This window comes from Thermoascus crustaceus (assembly GCF_041956765.1).
Source record: "Thermoascus crustaceus strain CBS 181.67 unplaced genomic scaffold VTN00scaffold_1, whole genome shotgun sequence".
NCBI lineage: Eukaryota > Fungi > Ascomycota > Eurotiomycetes > Eurotiales > Thermoascaceae > Thermoascus > Thermoascus crustaceus.
This window is the reverse complement of record NW_027192527.1, coordinates 885238-902651: the sequence shown is the minus strand read 5'-3', so window position 1 is coordinate 902651 and position 17414 is coordinate 885238. Positions and strand designations below refer to the sequence as shown.

Genomic DNA, 17414 nt, shown 5'->3' with positions numbered 1-17414 from the left:
TATATTGACTTAATGCAGAGTTTATTGAATATCAGATCCGGAAGTATACACTGTAGAAAGAAAGAAACCATGAACGTGACCGAGAGACCCTGCGCTGCCTGGCTGGATGTCAACGTTACACGATAAGGCTGGGATAATGATGAAGTTTGACGAGTTCCTCGCGGCCATTGGCCACGAGGTCGAAGATGTCGAGGAGGGTATGTATGATCAAGAAATCTGAAAACTAAAAAATTTTTTTTCATCTTATCTACCCCTCATCTATCCATAAACTTCATGCCAACAGTTCCGTTACCTAGGTACGTAGAACCCTATGAACGAGAATAAAAAAAAGAAAATGTAGAAAACTAAAACCTACTTCATATGATGGAAATATATAGAATCCTTCCTCCTCTTCTCCCAAGAAATCCCCTCCAGAAACCTAGGCTTCGTCGACTCGCGCGCCTCCACGCTCGACGTGTCCATCGGCGAACAGGATTTCACCATTCACCAATCTCCAACGCTACTGTCATCCTCCCGTGCGGGGGGAACCACCGGTGCAGGTACGATCATCCGGTTTTTTTTTCTTTTTTTCACTTAACCACATGTCCTCCACACTAGGTTGTCATATCTTTTGGCACCCCGTCCTGTTCAAGCCATTTAGCTTGCCGCTTTTGCTATATTGCAATCTGGGCTGGCTTTGTCTAGGGTCTGTGGCCTATCATGATACCTTGGTACCCTCCAATAGCTCCAAAATCGCATGAGTATAAAATAGCAATCTGCCAAGACAGTAGGCAGCAGGGGAGGGGTGACGAAAGATATGGCAACCTAATTTAGTTTCCCAGTGCTTCCCCGCCATTGCCAATCCATCCTCGGTCCGTTCCCCGTACTCCACGGTTCATCTGTTCTGCCTGGGGAACTTGCGGTCCGAGCCCGGCCAGAAGGGATCTACTCGCGGAGCACATATGGATGGACACGGGAGCAATAGGCTGCATGGAAGGGTTGTGACCAGAGTCGACAGACTTGACAGCCAGACCTGCAATCTGGAGCAATTGGCCTCATTATTGACCTTCCCCTCCTCTCTCTCTATCTATACGAACAATCCCTTTTCTACATGCCAAACAAATTACTAACCACAAACTCTAACCCACGGCAGTCCTCTGGAAAATCACCCCCCTCTTCGCAGAATGGATCTCCTCAAAAACCACCACTAAAAACTCCAACCCTAACCCCTTCTGGACCTCATCCATCCTCACCCCCGCATCCACGGTCGTCGAGCTCGGATGTGGGATATCCGGTCTCGTCGCCTTGGCCCTGGCGCCGTCCGTAGGACACTACATCGCCACGGACCAGGAGTACGTGCATAAGTTGCTGAGGAAGAATCTGGACGAGAACGCTGAGGTGGCGTATCATCATTCTCGTCATGGCGGTCGTCAAGGGAAGAAGCAGCAGCAGCGCGGGGTGAAGCCATCGCCGCGCGGAAGACATGGCAGAAACGACCACGGCCAAGGTCACGGCGATGGCCACGACGACGGTGACAGACCGTACAACATCACATTCACAGCCCTCGACTGGGAGCTCGACGCTCCCGCGTCGCTGAAACAGACAGTCAGCGAGGTCAAGGCCCGGAACAAAGCAAAAGCAAGGCATCATCACCACGAAGCGGATAGAAAATCACCTGAATCTGAAGATGACGAGGAGGACGTCGGCTTCGACCTCCTCATCTCCTGCGACTGCATCTACAACGAGGCCCTCGTGGGCTCCTTCGTCCGCACCTGCGCTGACATCTGCCGTCTACGGCCTGCGTACGACCCGGCATCACCACCAGAGACGGAGACGCGGTGTAAACCGACAGTCTGCATCATCGCGCAGCAGCAGCGGTCGCCGGACGTCTTCGAGGCGTGGCTGCGTGAGGCGTTGACGGAGTTTCGGGTCTGGCGGGTGAGCGACGAGGTGCTGGGGGACAAGTTGAAGTTGGGGACGGGGTATTTGGCGCATCTGCTTGTGTTGAGGGAAGATGCTTCATGACTGGAGCATTTCATTCCAGGAGGGATGGGATGGAGAAAGAGATCCAGAAGAAAGAAAAAAAATTTTTTCCATGCAAATGTACCTCCTAACCTAGCCTCTAGCTAAGCCGTCTAGTGATGTCAGTTGTCATCCCTGCCAAGGAAGTGTGAGAGCAGAAATTATTATATGGGAACTTGGATTACGGCCTCCATTTCCATTTAGAACTGACTCCTCTCAATACCACTGCCAGGAAGGGAAAAGGAAATAATAAGCGGGAGAAAAATATCTTCAGAGAATACCGCCTCAGGCTAAGGAGTAACATAAAGATGATGAAAGACGTGAAAACAAGCATCAAGCATAAGGATTCAATGTAATGCAACCGACTCTAATAATTCATAGGGAAAAGAATTAGGCGGAAATAAGTGATGAGACAGCCGCGCCGATGACAAGAACACATCAAGAAAGCCACATACGACGTAATATGCTATGCAGTCAACAGACGTAATATCAGATTGACAATGCTCATGGAAGAAACAAGTGAAACGGAAATAAAAGCACAGAAGGCCACCCATAATATAGGCAAGGGGTATTAGAAAGAAGACCTGCAAATGGGACAATCACAAGTGAGAGGGAATAGGTCATGATGGACGACAGGAAAGAGGACAGACTCGTAGCGTTAAAAGAGCAAAGGAAATAGGTAGATCTACTCAATGGCAGCGGGTTCGTTTGAGTTTTTAGCATCGTCCTGTTTGCCCGACTCCTGCGATCCAGTGCGTTCCGACGTTCCATTCACGGAAGCTGTCTGAGATTCAACTTTCGATACCTCTGCAGGAGGAGTGGATTTCCGAGACTCAGGCTCAGGATTAGCGTCAATGATAGAGGAGATTGTCTGTTTGGTCGAGCCGTTCGTCCGTGGAGACCGTTCAGCGTTCACGGGACTTGGGGGCCCCTGTTGGGTGGCCTGAATGTTGCTGATTGGCTCTTCTTTCTTGATAGGGTATGGGCTCTCCTGATTTTCTTCATCCTCCGAGCCGGAAGAGTACTCCAGCTCTTGTTGATAACCTTCTGCTGAGCGGCTGTCTTCTGTGGAGGCGCGGTGGACATTGGTGCTGTGAGGAAGAGGAGCATTCGGGTCATATACAATGCCGCAAAGGTCCAAGGCCCGGGATTGGCTTCCAAGACTTCTGTCCTTGTGCTTTTTCGTGAGGTGGCACATGAAGCCGTGGAGTGTGAGGAAGTCAGACTTTCTGCACCCTGGCGCAGGGCAACTGAGATACACCAAGGCACCATCCGAGGGTCGCTTCCACAGAGCACGGCCAGAAGGATCATGGGCCGCTGGGCGTCCATGGCGCTCACCCCAAGCCTCCACATTCTTGATAGTGTACTTTTGCTTCTTTCTAACAGGACCACCAGCATTAGGGTCATGAATGACAGGAGGTGGTGGCGCCGGAAGAGGTTCTGGTGGGCTCTGTTGTTTGAAAAAAGCCAGAGTGGTAGCCGCGTTTGTCTCTGACAGACGACGAGGTGGTGTGGCACGAGGAGGAGAATCAATTGATGAGTTGTAAACGAGGCCCATGGATTCTCGCTTCAGTCTTTTTCTTTGCCTACGTAATTCCTACACAAAGGTTAGGTCATGCGTTTGAAAAAGGGTGCGAAGCTCTTACCTCTTCCTCAGCTTCAGCGCATTCAGTGACTCTACGAAACTCTTCGTCTTCGCGCTTGCGTATCGCGAGTTGCTGGCTACGGGCAGCCATACGAGCAGCATCTTCATGCTCCAACTGTCGCAAGCGGGCCTCGATCTGCTCCAGCTGCGTGGGAACTGGCGGGGGCCCATGAGGTCCGGGAGGCCCAGAAGGCGGTCCGTGTTCCATGACGGGGTAAGGGCGATATTGAGCTTGCATCATGGGATCTGGAGGAGGGGGTCCTGATGTGTTAGGGTTCATTGCGATTGGGTGGAAACGTGGCATGTTCATTGTAACATGACCATGAGATACACCATTAAGTCCATTGTCAGAGACAGATGGGCCGACGGACGCAGCAGCGGCCGTCATGACGGATGAGACTATGATTTTAGACATTTAGTGATTACCCTTGTACATATTTCCAGTGGCATTGAGAAAAAAAGAGCGAAGTAATAACTTGAAAGTGGTCTTGCAATGAGCATGCAGAGAAGAAACCAGACAACGACGACGACGAGATGTAGAAAAGAAATGACAAAATCACGCCATAACAAGGTGGTACGGGAGGTCTGACAAACAAAAGGCGCACTGATGACTTACTGTCAAGGATGTCCTTGGGACGTTGGATGCAGTTGGAGAAAATAGAAATCAAGCGTGACCGGACGTTGCTTGTGGACTCGACCCTTTCCAATGTATCTGAAATGAGCGCGCTCCCACGCAAGATTTCGAGTACGGACTGTGAAAGGCCACAGGCACCCCTTGGCAAGGAATAAATAGAAAAGAGGAGAGAAAGAAGAAGAAAGAGAAGAAACTTCAAGGGCCTAGTAAAAAAGACCAGATGTGTCCACTACTGATTCTCGTTTGACGTTGCGGCAACCTGAGGCCAACAGTCCATGGATGCGATCCGCACTGTCACCGCACTAGCTCCAGAGCCAAGTGTAGTTCTGGGGTCAGAAGAAAAATGCAGAGACTTTTTAGACTTGTCGGTGACTCGAAAGAAAAACGGCCGTACTTTTAAGAGGATCTGCTTTGTCACACGGGTACCCCCACCACTGATTAAAAAAAAAAGGAAAAAAATGAGCTATGCGTGCCCTTCCTTGGACTTGTTTTGAGCAGAAGTTCGTGATTGGCACCGGCAGCATGGAGTGATTATTGTGGCACCGATGAGACTATTATAAGGCGCGTAGATAGCTGCGAAGTCAATGTACAGCGTACGTGGTGCAGAAGTGGGTTGCATCAAACCCTCACTAGAGTCAACTACAAAACAAGATGGAACCACAGGAAGGGGCAGAGATGTGAGAAAATGACAAGCGGTGGGGACTCTGAATGGAATTCCTTGGAAAGCGCAGTGTGAGCGGCGAATGGGCGGGCGCAGCCGACATGGCAAGTCGGTTTGGCTATCCGAATCCAATTTATTATTGATTTTGGACGTCAGGAGCCGTCGCAACTCTCCAGTCTTGCCACGGTGTTAGCCAAGGGATACCATCTCCATCAGGAAAGTGAGCGAGACGCCCAACTGGCTCCGCGCGCCCCTCCGTGTTGACTTTCAAACTCAGTTCAGCCTACTGTGGGGATTGGCCGGAGCTGTGCGTTGCCGATAAAGAAATTATTAAAGCGACTGTCATAATATCATGCTTTTAATGGCCGCTGGTCTCTTTTCCCTGCCCGCCCGCAAAAGCGTATTGCGCCCGGATCGACGAATCCCGGGCCCAGCAATGGCTCAGAATCCTGTTTTGCATGCCGTATCACACCGTCCCTCCCCCCTCTGCTCTCTGTCTGATTTTGAAGCGATGGCGCTGTCTGCCAACACTTGCCCGTCCTGCCTATTCGCCTAACCGAGGAAGTTATCAACACAGTCTGTGGATGGCGGGCTTTTAGTATTCTATGGCGTATCGCCGCTCGCCGCTGATTCGCCCGCCCCGTCGTTAATCACATTCTACAACTAAAGTTAATCAGCAGGTATGACAAACTAGTGAATTGTGGGCAACGCCAGTGGGCAGCATAAAATTTTCTAATCAACGCACACGTCAGCGGGTACAGTAGTCGATCTGTGTTATGTATAGTGCAATTCCAGTATGCACCTGACTGACGCACAATTATTGACCCGTGCTTAACCCCTTTCAGCAACGACTCGCATGCAAGGCGCGCTTACTCACTTTACTTGTACGCAGTACAGTAGGGACTTATTTATTAGCAAAGCTTACTCCATCATTAGATCTGAGCCCAGGTTTGGTCGAGAGGAGAATTTTCCTATTTTCTATTATCACATGCCCCGTAGCCAGCCCACTTCTGTTGAGTGGTTCGTGACCGTAATGTGTCATTAGTTACATTGATAGACTGTTTCTGCACCCATCCGGTATATTCCTACTGCCCTGCAACATGAAGAGCGCTCACCCGAAGCCCCACGGGTTGACCATACCGGAAAAACAATATGAAGAAAAAGTTGAGAAGGTCGAAGCGCATAATAAAACACCGACACACCCAAGACAAGAGCGCCCAAAGGGGAACCAGTATGTGTACAGATCATGCGTGCGACATAACGAAGAATGGAGAAATCTCTTAAATCGTGAAAGATACATGACAAATACAAGGGGAGAAAAAAGGCTTTTCATTTTTTAAGACCCTGATAGATCCAATCAATGCATTTAAGCCTTCTTCTCGCCCTCACCACCCTGCTGGGCGGAGTCACCAGGCTGCTGCTGGCTGCTCTCCTGGCGAGCCTTGTGCATCTTGTCGAAGAGGGTCAGGCTAGCAGTCTGGAGCTCGTCGGTCTTCTGCTTAAGCTCCTCAGCAGTGGCGGTGCCCTCGCCAGACTGGCTCTTGGCGACGAACTCACGGAGGCTGGAGATCTTCTCGCGGATCTGGTCAGCCTCAGTCTTGTCCAGGCGGTCCTCGAACTCCTTAAGAGCCTTCTCGGTGTCATTCAGGACGCTGTCGGCACGGTTGGCAGCCTCGATGGCAGCCTTGCGCTCCTTGTCCTGAGCACCATACTTCTCAGCGTCGTCAACCATGGCCTGAATCTCAGCATCCGAGAGACCAGAGCCAGAAGCAATGGTGATGGACTGGTCCTTGCCAGTGGACTTGTCCTTGGCGTGGACGTGGACGATGGAGTCGGCGTCAATGTCGAAGGTAACCTCAATCTGAGGAACACCACGGTGAGCCGGGGGGATACCAACAAGCTGGAAGTTTCCAAGCAGCTTGTTGTCCCTGACAAGCTCACGCTCACCCTGGTAGACCTTGATCTCGACAGCCGTCTGGAAGTCAGCGGCGGTAGAGAAGGTCTGGGACTTCTTGGTAGGGATAGTGGTGTTGCGGTTGATCAGACGGGTGAAGACACCACCGAGGGTCTCAATACCGAGAGACAGAGGGGTGACATCAAGCAGCAGGACGTCTGTCACCTCACCGGCAAGGACGGCACCCTGGATGGCAGCACCAATGGCAACAGCCTCGTCGGGGTTAACAGATTTGGCCGGGTCGCGACCGAAGATGCTCTTGACCGACTCGCCGACCTTAGGCATACGGGTCATACCACCGACCAGGATAACATCCTGGATGTCCTTGGCCTGGAGGTTGGCGTCCTTAAGGGCCTTGCGGACGGGCTCGTAGGTGCGGTTGATAAGAGGCTCAACCAGACCCTCCAGCTGAGCACGGGTCATCTTAGAGTTGATGTGCTTAGCACCGGAGGCGTCAGCAGTGATGAAGGGCAGGTTGATTTCGGTCTGGAGCGAAGAAGAAAGCTCAATCTTGGCCTTCTCAGCAGCCTCACGGATACGCTGGATGGCCATGCGGTCGTTGGAGAGGTCAATGCCGGACTCCTTCTTGAATTGCTGGACGATGTGGCGGACAAGGCTAATGTCGAAGTCCTCACCACCCAGGTGAGTGTCACCGTTAGTGGACTTAACCTCGAAGACACCCTTCTGGATCTCGAGGATGGAGATATCGAAAGTACCACCACCAAGGTCGTACACAGCAATCACACGGTCGCTCTCCTTCTCAAGACCGTAGGCCAGAGCAGCAGCAGTGGGCTCGTTGACGACACGGAGGACATTGAGACCGGCAATCTGACCGGCGTCCTTGGTGGCCTGACGCTGAGAGTCGTTGAAGTAGGCAGGAACAGTAACGACACCGTTCTTGACAGGCTTGCTCAGGTAGTTCTCAGCGGTCTCCTTCATCTTCTGCAGGATGAAACCACCAATCTGGGCTGGCGAGTACTTCTGGCCGCGAGCCTCAACCCAGGCATCGCCGTTGGTGTGCTGAACAATCTTGTATGGGACCTCCTTCAGATCACGCTGAACCTCGGGGTCGGTGAACTTGCGTCCGATGAGACGCTTCGTGGCGAACAGAGTGTTCTCCGGGTTCACGACGGCCTGACGCTTGGCGGCAATACCAACTAGTCTCTCGCCATCCTGAGCGAATGCAACGACCGATGGCGTCGTTCGGGCACCTGTACAGAAGATGTTAGCGGATCGAATCAAGCATCTCCGAGATAATAGCATGCGATTGAACCCCGGAGTCTGCCGGCTTGGAAGCTAAAAATTTTTCACATACCTTCAGCGTTCTCAATGATCTTGGGAGACTTGCCCTCCATCACGGCGACGGCAGAGTTGGTGGTACCTGAAGTAGTGACATTATTAGCCAAAGTCCGGAAGCGGAGAAAATCTTTTCTTGTCACTTACCCAGATCGATACCGATGACATGACCCTTGACCTTCTCTTCACCACCCTCGGTCGAGTTCCATCTCCGGAAGGAAGTGCCAGGGACTCTAAAGGCAGGTGAACGAGCGAGGGTAGCAGTGCGCGGGAGCTGTGAAAGCAAAAAAAAAGTCAGCTTGCTTGCAACATGCGAAGAAAGGCTTCGCATCGGGAAGAACTTACCGCGCGGGAGATGCGGGAGGAGAGCATTGTGTGAGGATTAAAACGACTAATAGACAAACAAAAGAATCTCCTGCTGTGTCCAAATGAAGGAAAGAAGCAGGGAAGAGAAGGAGGTTGAGAGACGGGAGAGGGAGATGACGGATGTAGTTTGGAGTGAAAGATGGAGAGGAAGAAAGAGGGACGATGAAGTCAGTCAAAATTTCACTTAGCGCCGGCCCGTCGAACTCGGTGGAACAGTGTGCATGTGGTCGCTGTCGGCCGCCGTAGCAGCTTCTGCTGGCATGTCCGGTACGGTACGGTAAGGCCCTGGTATTCGCCGCCGCAAACACGCCGGACAGCTGGCTGCGTATCGCTGTATCGCTCTGTCAAATCGCCTCTCTCGGCGGCGTTCTGCCGTCATGGGCTGCTCACCAAGCCCGGCCGGCCTCACTTGACTATCTGGAGCAGTGCGACAGGCAGTCCCAAAGCAGCTATTCACTACTTTCATTATTAGCACCTTGACAACACACCCCATCTGCTACCCGTCTAGTTGTATCTTTCCTCATTTGCACACTTTATACTCACTTTTAATCATCCTAACAATGTTGCATCCGCGCTAAAGGCGCTGTTGACCATGACGTTTGACTCGGCACTCCTGTTAGTCCTACTCCGACCATCCTGCATGCTTTCGTGTTGTCCATCTGCTGACGCTTTGCTCCTGCTTGGGGATTTAGACATCGTCCTACTGACTCTCTGATCCTCCCTACAAAGCGACGCTTCTTTCCATTTAAGATTCCGAATTTGTCAGTATCTTCCCTTTCGTACGTCCTGCGCTACAGAGGTACTGACGCAAATCAATCGGCATATAGCCACCAACAACTTCGCCACTACATAAGTACCGCCGATCCAGACAGGATCTATGTCGCTGTCGATAGAGTCATATACGCGATTCACATCTCGTCGCAGAAACGTGAGAGTCTAGCGCTTATACCGTTTGAACCGAAGTGTCTTGCCGCTGGTCACGGATGGATCGGTGTTGGGGGATCTGATAATGGCGAATGCGCCTTCATCAGGATCGCTGACCGCAGCGAGCGTGTGCGCCATGACACATCGGGTCCCCGGAGGGCGGATGTGGACAGTGCTCTACCGATCGATCTTGAACCAGCTTCAAGGGATTCCTCGCCTTGGGCATCGAGCGAGGAGCTAGGTGGAGCGCGTAACCCGAGTCGAAGACAGCTGCCACAGCCGGAAGTTCAGCTCCAAAAGTTCGGGGGCAGCATCGTCAACTCTGTCACCATCCACCGCTTACCGGGCGATGGCGAGCGTTTGGCAGATGAGGACGCCGCAATTCTCAGGTACGAACTTGTCTGTTGGCTGCTGCCGCTCACGCCAGGTACTAACTGTTCCGATAGCAATAACGACCATACGGTTACGGTCTATTCATTGACCCGTTCAAAGGTCCTCAAGGTTATACATCATCGGACCTGCATGAACTATGCCATCATCTCCCCCGACTCCAAGGTCCTTGCTGCAGTAGGCGATGAGAACCGAGCATACTTCTATGGAATCACACGTAATCCGGAAAACACGGTCGCTTTCACCGAGACTAGGAAGAAGCTAACAGGATGGGACTGGACATTGCTCCGTTGCATCGAACTAGAGATTAGCCCGCGGTTCGATGACGGATGTTGCTTCACTATTGCCTTCTCCCCTTCCAGCCATCTTTGTGCTGTTGGTTCACAGTCCGGGATCATAACCATATTCGACGTCAAGACCATTCGTGAATCGACAGATGAAGAAGACCAAAATCCAACCTTGTGCCTGTTTCGATCTTCCAGATCATATTTCGATGGCGGTGCGGTACGATGCATGACCTTCTCTCCTGAACCGTGGGATCTTCTAGTTTGGATTGAAGACCACGGCAGGGCCGGGGTCGCAGATGTCCGTCAGGCATTTTCGCGCAGGCAAATTCTAACGCTGGATATGAACGAGCCTGGTTTACAGGAAGTCCGCACAGAGAGTATCACCAGCTCTGCCGCTGCTGGAGAATCTGGTTCGGATTCCGAGGGTGGTAATTTTCCTCGGTCGGGTGATGATATGGATGCTATGCAACGAGCAATGCTCGATATCATCGAAGGATCATCGAATGAGCCGAATGCAGGGAGCTCGGATCGTCAATCTCTACGCGAGAGCTTAATACAAGATCTCACCGAGAGGGAGAGACAGATCGTAGAGTTTTTGAACACTGCACGATGGACTTCACGCCTTGAGGAAGGACTGAATGAGCGGCCGCTGAGGATGAATGTTCATGCCCGCTCTAGATCGCGCTCGCGAGCTCAAGGTTCTGCAGAAGGAACGAATCGATCCTCTACTTCTCCTTTTCGATACAGTGATGCACTTCACGAAGTTTTCCGTGAGGGCTATTTGGGGCGAATGAACCCAACAGACCGAAGCCTGCAGCCAAGGCGTCAGAGCTCCGTTGTCCCGTCTCAGGGCAATCAGGGAACGAATAATCAGATATCGGAGATGGGTGCTTCTAACTCCGAACTGCGACCGACAATTACGCTAAGCTGGACTGCCTCGCCATCAGACATGCAATCCACTTCGTCGGAGAACCCGTCTCGTGCAGCTGATCCGGGCACACTTACGGCAAATGCTGAAGCTGCAGAGGACCGTTCACATGAGACCATCAGTGCTGCGCGTACGTTCATCGATCCCTCCTTGCCGGCAGCAGGTTCCCGCCAGAGATCACAGCGGTCGAGCTCAATTCCACGACGCTCGGAGCGGCCGGACGCCGCATCAGAGTCACGCATGCTGAATGCAGAGGTACGGGCAAATGTGGCTGCGGAGCGCCTCCGGCGGCAGCGTCAGATGATTAATGAGACACATGTTCGAGATCAACGATATCGACAGCACTTTCTGGGCTTTGATCGATCACCGAGATGGATCAGAAGTATCCTCAATGACCTTCCAGACCGTAACCTTGGACATGCACACAGGGATCAAGAGCCCGGGGGAACGGCTGGTGTCGGTTGGGGTGCAGACGGGAGAACATTGTAAGCGTTAAATTCCTCCGGAGACCAGGAATCCGTCAACTAACTGTCTTTATAGGTATATAGGTACTGTGGACGGTATCTTCGAGTACCAGATCAATGTCCAGGATCGGAAAACCTTCCCAGTATTCTCATATCGTTGAACACGAGCAGGTTTGAGTGTCCTATTCTTCGTTTCGTAGCACGTCATACCGAGGGTTCTTATTAATGATGGAACGACCTCGACTTATTTTGTCTTTTCCTCATCATGACATCTCTATACATACTGGTTGCTCTTTTTGGCGACGGGAAACGCACCTTGCTAGGCTCAATGAAAGCTTTTGACGATACCACTCATCAAATTTCTGCATTTGGGCGTCTCTTTTTCTGCAGGGGACTGTGTAACTAGCTATTTTCCCTTGGTCCTCACTTTTTTCGCATGAATTTCTGGCGGCGTTTTGGCATTTTATCCACAGTAATCGAGAATCTCTACTGGGAATCCTTAGTTTTAAAAAAAGGTCATGTACTCATGTCAGCGATGCACAAAGTTTTGAACTTTAGGAAATAAACATTGTCCTCAAATCAAATTTATTGTCGTACGTATACCCTCGATCTTGTTCGTGGTACCTACCCGTCCATTTCACAGTAGATAGTTCATGGCTGGATCTAAAAAATATAACTACCTAACTTTCCCAACCTCAAATTCTAATTTTGTCAATGGTGAATTGGAGACGGTGCGGGTAATCTTATTCCAATAATAGAACAAGAGAGCAATGCAAATCATAGATTTACGCTAATATATCTTCTATGTTTGGATGGTGGTTGTGGATTCCACAAGAGTTTATTGTCAGGACTGGCGGACAACCACGAAACCTGTGTGTGGTGTTGAAGGACATCCTCGCCTCATGTCGCCACCGTGTATAGAATGACCTACAGTCACTATATTTATTATCCACGTCCTTTAGTCCACAATTTAGTTACTGTTGGTGCCAGTTGACGCTGCCCGCATTGGCTGGAAGCTTGGTAGTTAACCGACACAAGGCGGTGATCAAGTACTCACCCTTCCCGACTTCACCACTGTGCTGATACAATCCGGTCGGGCCGTGGGCGAACCTAGTGTGCAGTACAAGTCGATCGTTGCATCAGCCCACCACAACAGAACTATAGCGATATAACGACTACATACTGAAACATAGTGAGCTATCCTTTTTCACTTTTGCCATTTGTTACTCGATAACGTGCCCAAGTCCAGAACACATAGCACTTTGCCCCACTCTCCAGGCATGACGGCCGACACACTCAGCTCGGCCTTCACGCAACTTCGGCTGGGTGTCGACGGTCTCGACGCCACCGATATCGATGCTCGGATTGAAGAGGAAGAGAGAGGAACCCAGGAGAAGTTGAGGCCACGGAAGAGGGCTCGTCAGGATGTGGAAGATCTAAAAGCGGAGCTGGAGAGAGAGTTTTTGACACCGTCGCCGCGATTCAGTCCGGAATGGCTGAACCGACTGCAGAGGTTAGTTCCATCTCCTTTACTTCTTCTAATTATACGAGCATGTTATGTTTTATCCACTTCCCCCGGTGTCTTAACCTTGCAACTTATTTTCGAGGAGGCTTCTGCTTGAATACTGTCTAATAGAAAAGAACTTGCAAATGACCCTTGACTGTTTTCGCTTATGCAAATGTAATCTTCTACTCTTTGCACCTTCTTTTCTTTCATCTCTTTTGTTTCCCCATTTTGAATAGACAGGTTTCTCACATCGTGTATAGGAGGTGGGACGTGCCAACGGACTATACAGATCTTTTTGAGATAGCCCCCACCCAGACCCGTACCATTATCCGGTTCACTCGTGAAGGACTGGAAGGACGGGTTACTGGCTACCATGAAGTCACCGTCCCTGCTGGCAGCGCGACGGCCAAGAACTCGACTTCTCTACTCCGACGACCGGCAGGTCGTGCGGATTTTGTTAGAGGAGCCGCGGGATTTTTCCCTTTTGCCCCAGGTGGTCTGGATGGCGTCGAGGCTATTGCGGAGATGGAGTCAGGGGCAGCCGCGCCAGAACACCAGCGACCTGGGGGTAAGCCGTCTGGGCTCGATCGGATTATCAACTTTGGCACCGAAGATGGCCTCTTGCAAATCCCTCCCGGATTCTCCAGAGGCTTGAAGTTTGAGAAGGCCAAGTCCAAGGAGGCCGAAGAAGATGACCGGGAAGTAGAAGACACGCTTGAGCAGGAGGAAGCCGGTATTGGCCCTGATACAAGCGAAAAGCCGGCTTATGGCGAAAAGAAGTTGGAGGCCGAGGAAGAGGAGCAGGTCAGCGACGAAGAAGAGGAAGACATTGACTCCCTTCTTCCTGTAGAATTCCCGGCTCTCGAGCCACGCGGGCAGTTAGTTCCGGCAGCGGCAAAGAAGGGCGGAAAGGAATGGGCACATGTTGTCGATGTCAATAAGGAGATCACGAACTTCCATGATCTTGTTCCAGATATGGCCCGAGAGTGGCCCTTTGAACTGGATACATTCCAGAAAGAGGCCGTCTACCATCTTGAGAATGGCGATTCGGTCTTTGTTGCAGCGCATACATCCGCTGGAAAGACAGTCGTGGCAGAATATGCTATCGCGTTGGCTGCCAAACATATGACGAAGGCTATCTATACGTCTCCTATCAAGGCGTTGAGCAATCAGAAATTCCGAGATTTCCGGAATACATTTGAGGATGTCGGAATTCTGACGGGTGATGTTCAGATAAATCCCGAGGCAAGTTGCCTGATTATGACCACGGAGATCCTTCGGAGCATGCTTTATAGAGGAGCAGACCTGATCAGAGATGTTGAGTTCGTGATCTTCGATGAAGTGCACTACGTCAATGATATGGAACGAGGCGTGGTCTGGGAAGAGGTTATCATTATGCTTCCGGAGCATGTGACGCTGATTCTTCTTTCTGCCACAGTGCCTAATACCTATGAATTCGCGTCATGGGTCGGCCGCACAAAGAAGAAGAATATATATGTTATTTCAACCGCGAAACGTCCTGTTCCACTCGAGCACTACCTTTGGGCGGGTAAAGGCATGCACAAGATCGTCGATTCGAATAAGCGATTTATCGAAAAAGGTTGGAAGGAGGCAGATGATATCTTGTCTGGTAGAGATAAGATTAAGGCACAGAAGGCAGCAGAAGCACAGGCTCAATCCCAAGCGGCCCAGAGAGGTGGCCCTCAAGGAAGAGGACGAGGACAAGCACCTCAGGGAGGGCCACAGCGTGCCGGCGCAAATCAACGCGGCGGAAACCAACGCGGCGGTGCGCAGCAGAGAGGCAGAGGGCAACCGGCAACTCGAGGAGTTGGCAATATTGCACGTACAGGCCGCGGAGGTGGAAGAACCACTGCTGCGCAAGATCGCAATGTATGGGTTCATCTCGTCCAGCATCTTCGCAAGGAGAATCTGTTGCCAGCGTGCATATTTGTCTTCTCTAAGAAGAGATGCGAGGAGAATGCCGACTCGCTATCGAACCAGGACTTTTGCACTGCTTCGGAAAAGAGCACGATACATATGATAGTCGAGAAGTCTCTCACTCGGCTGAAGCCAGAGGACAGAGTGCTCCCTCAAATTCTTCGGATTCGTGAGCTTCTGAGCAGGGGTATCGCTGTGCATCACGGTGGACTTTTGCCTATCGTAAAGGAGATCGTTGAAATTCTCTTTGCGAGGACGCTGGTCAAGGTTCTTTTTGCTACGGAGACATTCGCCATGGGGCTTAACCTGCCAACTCGAACGGTCGTGTTTTCTGGATTCCGCAAACATGACGGAAGGGGATTCAGAGATCTCCTGCCTGGTGAATACACTCAGATGGCCGGTCGAGCTGGACGAAGAGGCCTTGATACCGTCGGCTACGTTATCATTGTCGCGATTGGTAGAGACGAGGCACCGCCAGCAGGAGCCTTAAGGCGAATGATCCTTGGAGACCCGACGAAACTCCGCTCGCAGTTCAGGTTGACCTACAACATGATTTTGAATCTTCTACGCGTGGAGGCTCTCAAAATAGAGGAGATGATCAAACGCAGTTTTAGCGAAAATGCTACCCAAGCACTGCTGCCAGAGCACGAAAAGCAAGTTCAGCTGTCGGAGGCTAGTCTTGCAAAGATTAAGCGCGAACCTTGCAGCATATGTGACGTGGATCTGGAGACCTGTCATCAAGCGGCCATCGAGTATCAAAGGCTAACTTCTGAACTCCATATCGGGCTTCTCGCTTCACCCGTCGGAAGACGTCTGTTCATGCCCAAGCGACTTGTGGTGTACCGCAAGGTAGGACCTGCTACCGATACTATGTCTAGCGTTCGCTAATCAGGCACAGGACGGCATTCGAACAGCCGGTATTATCGTCCGTGAAGGAGTTGGAGGAGCGAACGCGACCCCTAACATTCAGGTTCTTGAAATCGGCACATTGAGCACCAAGCGTGAACCAAGCGATATCCTTCCATTCCTTCCAGCATATCGGCATCTATTTAGACCTCTTCCGACTCGTTCCGCCGATATGACTCTAAAAACGTGTAGAATACCGCTTACGGACGTTGAGTGCGTCACGAACACGATGGTGAAGATAGGAGGTCCGATATGGTATCTGAACATCAAGAAAGGTTAGTGGAAAAATAACTGCAGCGACGACGAACTGAGCTAAAGCCAGCTACAGAAGCGGTCAAGTTTGCAGACAAGGAGCTATCCAAGCTGTGCTCATCCTGGACGAGCCCAGTTTGGGATGAGCTGGACTGGGCTCGGGTCAAAGAGCTACAAGTTAGGGATATACTCGATAGGAGGCAAGCCCAGGCAGCCCTCGCACAGTCATGTCAATGCCTAAGCTGTCCGAACTTCCTAAAACACGTAAGTGCTGCAAATCCTGACTAAGTAACTAGTCCTTCCTATGCTGACGCCCGACAGTTCGAGATGCAACATGATGAATGGCAGGTCAAGGAAAATATTTCTCAATTGAAGCAGCTGATGTCAGACCAAAATCTCCAACTTCTCCCAGATTACGAACAGCGGATCCAGGTGTTGAAAGATCTCGGATTTATCGACGAGGAGTGCAGAGTGCAATTGAAAGGAAAGGTTGCGTGCGAGGTAAGTCAGGCTAATCTTGGAATACCATCCTGGACGACTCTGACCGTTTTGGTAGATTCACTCTGCAGACGAACTAGTTCTGACGGAACTGATCCTTGAAAATGTCCTTGCGGAATACGAACCCGAGGAGATCGTCGCGCTGCTCTCCGCCTTTGTCTTCGAGGAGAAGACGGAGCATGTGCCGACCTTGACTCCTCGACTTGAAAGGGGCAAGGAGGCAATCATCAGGATCTCAGACAAAGTTAACGACTATCAGATCCAGCATCAGGTCATCCTTTCCAGCGAGGACGCCAACGACTTTGCCGTCAAACCGCGCTTCAGCCTGGTTGAGGTTGTCTATGAATGGGCCAGGGGTATGTCCTTCAACCGTATAACGGATCTGACGGATGTGATGGAAGGAACCATTGTGCGCGTTATCACTCGTCTGGATGAGACCTGCAGAGAGGTGAAGAACGCGGCGAAGCTGGTGGGAGATCCGTCTCTATATGCCAAGATGCAGCAGGCACAGGAGATGATCAAGAGAGATGTTATCTTTGCGGCGTCCCTGTATATGTAGGGAAGATATCAGCGAACTTGTAGAGTCTCTGAAGCATATATTAAATACAGAAGCTCACAAATCCCATGGATCTCTGCTTGTTACACTTATGAAACTGGATCGAATGTCTAAAACAGCTAGGAAATATTGGTATTGTTAGTCCCGTAACTTTTGCCATTTTAGGGCGTAAATAGCCCTAGAGCCCCAAAACTAGACCCTCTAAAC

General features: G+C 51.1%; 6 protein-coding genes across 6 annotated transcripts; 4 read left to right on the top strand and 2 right to left on the bottom strand.

Annotated features, from left to right (window-relative positions):
• Positions 1 to 106: 106 nt before the first annotated feature.
• Positions 107 to 2004, top strand: VTN00DRAFT_317 (uncharacterized protein; the record flags this gene model as incomplete). The annotated part of the gene is made up of 3 exons (XM_069429457.1): positions 107 to 197; positions 378 to 539; positions 1133 to 2004. 3 exons carry the CDS (start codon positions 107 to 109, stop codon positions 2002 to 2004), a joined length of 1125 nt encoding a protein of 374 aa, XP_069291025.1.
• A 682-nt stretch (positions 2005 to 2686) lies between these two features.
• On the bottom strand, positions 2687 to 4034 carry VTN00DRAFT_316 (uncharacterized protein; the record flags this gene model as incomplete). Its single annotated transcript, XM_069429446.1, has 2 exons — positions 2687 to 3598; positions 3648 to 4034. The coding sequence occupies 2 exons, from the start codon at positions 4032 to 4034 to the stop codon at positions 2687 to 2689; spliced, it is 1299 nt and encodes a 432-aa protein (XP_069291024.1).
• A 1763-nt stretch (positions 4035 to 5797) lies between these two features.
• Positions 5798 to 6281, top strand: VTN00DRAFT_315 (uncharacterized protein; the record flags this gene model as incomplete). The annotated part of the gene is made up of 2 exons (XM_069429435.1): positions 5798 to 5889; positions 5987 to 6281. The coding sequence occupies 2 exons, from the start codon at positions 5798 to 5800 to the stop codon at positions 6279 to 6281; spliced, it is 387 nt and encodes a 128-aa protein (XP_069291023.1).
• A 26-nt stretch (positions 6282 to 6307) lies between these two features.
• Positions 6308 to 8563, bottom strand: VTN00DRAFT_314 (uncharacterized protein; the record flags this gene model as incomplete). Its single annotated transcript, XM_069429424.1, has 4 exons — positions 6308 to 8106; positions 8211 to 8276; positions 8339 to 8465; positions 8537 to 8563. The coding sequence occupies 4 exons, from the start codon at positions 8561 to 8563 to the stop codon at positions 6308 to 6310; spliced, it is 2019 nt and encodes a 672-aa protein (XP_069291022.1).
• Positions 8564 to 9149: 586 nt separating this feature from the next.
• On the top strand, positions 9150 to 11711 carry VTN00DRAFT_313 (uncharacterized protein; the record flags this gene model as incomplete). The annotated part of the gene is made up of 5 exons (XM_069429413.1): positions 9150 to 9172; positions 9250 to 9318; positions 9385 to 9870; positions 9928 to 11571; positions 11627 to 11711. 5 exons carry the CDS (start codon positions 9150 to 9152, stop codon positions 11709 to 11711), a joined length of 2307 nt encoding a protein of 768 aa, XP_069291021.1.
• Positions 11712 to 12830: 1119 nt separating this feature from the next.
• VTN00DRAFT_312 (uncharacterized protein) lies at positions 12831 to 17210 on the top strand (the record flags this gene model as incomplete). The annotated part of the gene is made up of 6 exons (XM_069429402.1): positions 12831 to 13063; positions 13318 to 15844; positions 15894 to 16176; positions 16230 to 16417; positions 16475 to 16654; positions 16710 to 17210. 6 exons carry the CDS (start codon positions 12831 to 12833, stop codon positions 17208 to 17210), a joined length of 3912 nt encoding a protein of 1303 aa, XP_069291020.1.
• Positions 17211 to 17414: the final 204 nt, after the last annotated feature.